At 39.2% G+C, this 3,944-nt stretch overlaps 1 protein-coding gene across 3 annotated transcripts in view; it reads right to left on the bottom strand.

Moving 5' to 3' along the window:
* Positions 1-3,944, bottom strand: part of Tbc1d12 (TBC1 domain family member 12) — a 76,054-nt gene that overhangs the window by 15,134 nt on the left and 56,976 nt on the right. For all 3 annotated transcript variants that reach the window (XM_026781422.1, XM_005352210.3, XM_026781423.1), the window contains one exon: positions 1,213-1,293. In XM_026781422.1, the coding sequence (XP_026637223.1) occupies positions 1,213-1,293 (81 nt within the window). The remainder of the gene's footprint in view (positions 1-1,212; positions 1,294-3,944) is intronic.

Genomic DNA, 3,944 nt, shown 5'->3' with positions numbered 1-3,944 from the left:
GGGAGGGAGGGAGGAAGGAAGGAAGGAAGGAAGGAAGGAAGGAAGGAAGGAAGGAAGGAAGGAAAAGGAGGTTAGGAATATAGCTTAGTTGGAAGAATTTGTGCTCAAAATGAAGACCTGGATTCAATCCCCAGCATCAACATATGTCCACAACATATATCCATAGGACATAGTGGCTCACACAGATAATCTTAGAACTCAGGAGACAGAGACAGGACATCAGAAGTTCAGTGTAATTCTCAGCCATACAGTGACTTCAAGGCCAGACTGAACTGAATGAGAACCTATCTAAAAAAAAAAAAAAAAAAGAATTAGGAAAATGATTCTCCATTATCAGACTACAAAAGATAAATAAATTTGCCTAAATTTAATAAACTGATACAAGGAAAAAATTCTTCAAAATGGTTAAGAAAACTAACTGGCAAGGCAGAGAGAAGTAAGGGTGGAAGTTATGGTTGAATTAAATGAACAAAGAGTAAGACAGGGCTGGAGACGTGGCTCAGTGGTTAAGAGCACTGACTGCTCTTCCAGAGGTCCTGAGTTCAATTCCCAGCAACCACATGGTGGCTCACAACCATCTGTAATCAGACCTGGCGCCCCCTTCTGGCATGTGGGCACATGGAAGGAATGTTGTACACATAATAAACAAATCTTATTTGTTTTTTTTGTTTTTTTTTTTTTTTTTTTGTTTTTTCGAGACAGGGTTTCTCTGTAGCTTTGGAGCCTGTCCTGGAACTAGCTCTTGTAGACCAGGCTGATCTCGAACTCACAGAGATCCGCCTGCCTCTGCCTCCCAAGTGCTGGGATTAAAGGCATGCGCCACCACCGCCCGGCTAATAAACAAATCTTAAAAAAAAAAAAACAAAAAAAAAAACAAAGAGTAAGGCAAATCCCAGTAAGAACTATATGTGATTTACTAAGGACCAAGTTCAGTGGATGAAGAAAGATGATTTCAGAGAGTGAAAAACTTGAGTCTTTATTAACAACGTGGTCTGAAAACACTTGACTCGTCACTGGATCAAACAGGCCTGACTTATAGCTCAGCCTCTTGCTTCTAACTCACTAACGACTCTGAGCCTGTTCCCTTCCACAGCTCGGAATTCTATCATCCACTGAAATGAGGTGCTGTACTTAAATCTGGCTCATGATATAAAATCCCAGTGCTATATTCAGGACCTGGGTTTTGAAATTCCCATTTGGAAACCCTCATACCTTCAACGTCACTATCAGAACTGGTTTCACTGAAGCTCTTCCACCGTTCTCTTGCTCTTGAAAGAAAGATTTCATACAGTTCTGGGGAGAAAAACAAAAATTCGTAAATAATACAAAAGAAATAAATTCACATTTTTATTTTCACTATAAGCAGGTATCAAAAATGTGATAAAGAGTGGGGGTAGCACAACCCTTTAATCCCAGCACGTGGGAGGCAGAAACAGGTGGATCTCTGTGAGTTCAATGGCAGCCTGGTCCACAGAGTGAGTTCCAGCATAGGCTCTAAAGCTACACAGAGAAACCCTGTTTCAAAATACAAAAACAAACAAACAAAATGTGGCAAACTGAAGCAAACTCCCTTTATCAGAATTCTTTATGATGTGACACAGGAGTAAGGTCATCCTGGGGTCTCCTGCCAACTCCAGGAATGGAGGGGTGCTGCTCAACAGCCAAACTGGCCAGGAGCAGCTAAAACTTGAGGAGTCAGACCCAGACTGCATTCCTACTCTGCCAATTATCACCTCTGGGATTTCAAGAAACTTACTTAACTACTCTGGAACTTGATCTTTTCATCTGTAAATTGGAGAAAATAATACCCATTCATGGGGTTACCAATAATTAAACAAGTCATTTTCTATAGGTTCTGGTATCTTTTCTCTTTTTTTTTTGTTGTTGTTGTTTATTTTTGTTTGTTTTGTTTTCTGAGACAAAGTTTCACTCTGTAGCTCTGGTTGTCCTGGAGCTCACACTACAAACCAGACTGGCCTCAAACTCAGAGATCCATCTGCCTCTGTCTCCCAAGTGCTGCGATTAAAGATGTGCACCACCAGCCTGGCATCTTCTGGAATCTTTTCTATTTTTGAGACAGGTTCTCGAGAGGTAGCCTTCGCTATCCTAGAACTTGCTTTGTAGATAAGGCTGGCCTCATACTCAGCAGTCTACCTGTTTCTGCCTCCTATGTGCAGAAATTAAAGGTATGGACTAAAAATTCTATTTAGTTTTAAATGTAAAACACAAAAATGGTTTCTAAAAAACACAAATTGTACAGAACAGCATGGAATAAAAATAAATTTCCTTCTTTAAGATGTAACTACAGTTAGCAAGGCTCTTATAAACTACTCCAAATGTGAAGATGTGCACATCTGATTTTTATATATCCTCAGTTTTAAAAACTCAGGGACTGGAGAGATGGCACAGCAGTAAGAGCGCTTACCACTCGTGTATAGGTTCCATTTTTCAGCTCCCTATACACAGGTTAGGCAATGACATGTACCTACAGCTCCAGGGGTCCTACACCTCTGGCCTCCATGGGTACCTGTACTCAAATGCATATTCCCATAGGCAGCATATACACATAATTCAAAATATAAAGATAAATCTTAAAAAACAAAGTGATGCCATATATGTATTGCTCTCATTTTACCTTGTTCCATTAGAAGTTATATATGAGTAGGCACAATTGTTGTTGAATGGGTTTTTGTTGTTGTTGTTGTTTGTTTGTTGCACTGCTGGGGACTGAACCTAAGTTTAGGACTCTACCACTGACTTAAATCCCCAGACCTTGTTCAAGACCAGCCTGGTCTACAAGAGCTAGTTCCAGGACAGACTCCAAAGCCTCAGAGAAACCCTGTCTCGAAAAACCAAAACCAAAAACAAAAAACAAAACAAAACAAAACAAAAATACCCAGACCTTTTTATTTATTTCTTTTTAACACAATATTCCAATGTATGACAACTATAACAAGTATTCTTATATTGTCAAAACTCGGATTTTTAAAAGTAACTGACTATATATATTTCAAACATACTTTATAATTCGATTTCCCTTTCTATTTACTAATCATTATTACATATTACTTGAAAATAAAATTTAAAAGAAGTAAAAAGTTCGAGGCCAGCCTGGTCTACAAGAGCTAGTTCCAGGACAGGAACCAAAAGCTACAGAGAAACCCTGTCTCGAAAAATCAAAAAAAAAAAAAAGTAAAAAGTTAAAAATACTTATGCCCAAATCCATGAATGATTTGGTAGAAGAGGTAACTGCGGTTTAAAATTTTATGCATACAATTACTTGAGGCTGTCAGTTACCAACTGCATCGATTTTTTTAAAGTTTCAAACCAGTTACATGTCAGTCTCCGTCTTTCCCCAGCTTTAAGCTGTCCTGGAAGAAGAAAGGGCTCCAGCTGACAAATCATTCACATTAGGAAATCACAAAATCGATCTAGTAAGAAAAATGTGGGAACTAACTTTAAAAACTCTAAAAGGTAACTTTCCCAAGAAGATTTATAATTAATATCCCCAGTGAAGAGACCTTTGTTTCAGTTTCACATGAATCCAAAAGGGAAAGGGGAAGCAGGATTAAAGCCAGGACAAGGATGGTGTGAATGGAGACCACCCTCATCTCAGGGGCTGCTCTCATCATGGAAAAATGATGATACACAGTGGAACCAGATGTGAACCTACCTAGCTTTACAGCCCGTACTCTTAGCTGATATTCTCTATTGTTTTAAATTTCATGATTAAAACAAATACAAATAAGGGGGTCAATGATTAATAAATAATACACCTGTGCCACCTAGGTCCTCTGCAAGGAAGACAACTGTTCTTAACTAAGCCTTCTCTCCAGCGCCAACTTTTCTTTTTCCTTCCTTCCTTCCTTCCTTCCTTCCTTCCTTCCTTCCTTCCTTCCTTCCTTCCTTCCTTCCTCCCTCCCTCCCTCCCTCCCTCCCTCCCT

This window comes from Microtus ochrogaster, chromosome 8 (assembly GCF_000317375.1).
Source record: "Microtus ochrogaster isolate Prairie Vole_2 chromosome 8, MicOch1.0, whole genome shotgun sequence".
Taxonomy (NCBI): Eukaryota; Metazoa; Chordata; class Mammalia; order Rodentia; family Cricetidae; genus Microtus; species Microtus ochrogaster.
The sequence above is the reverse complement of the archived record's forward strand: the minus strand, read 5'-3'. Positions and strand labels throughout refer to the sequence as shown.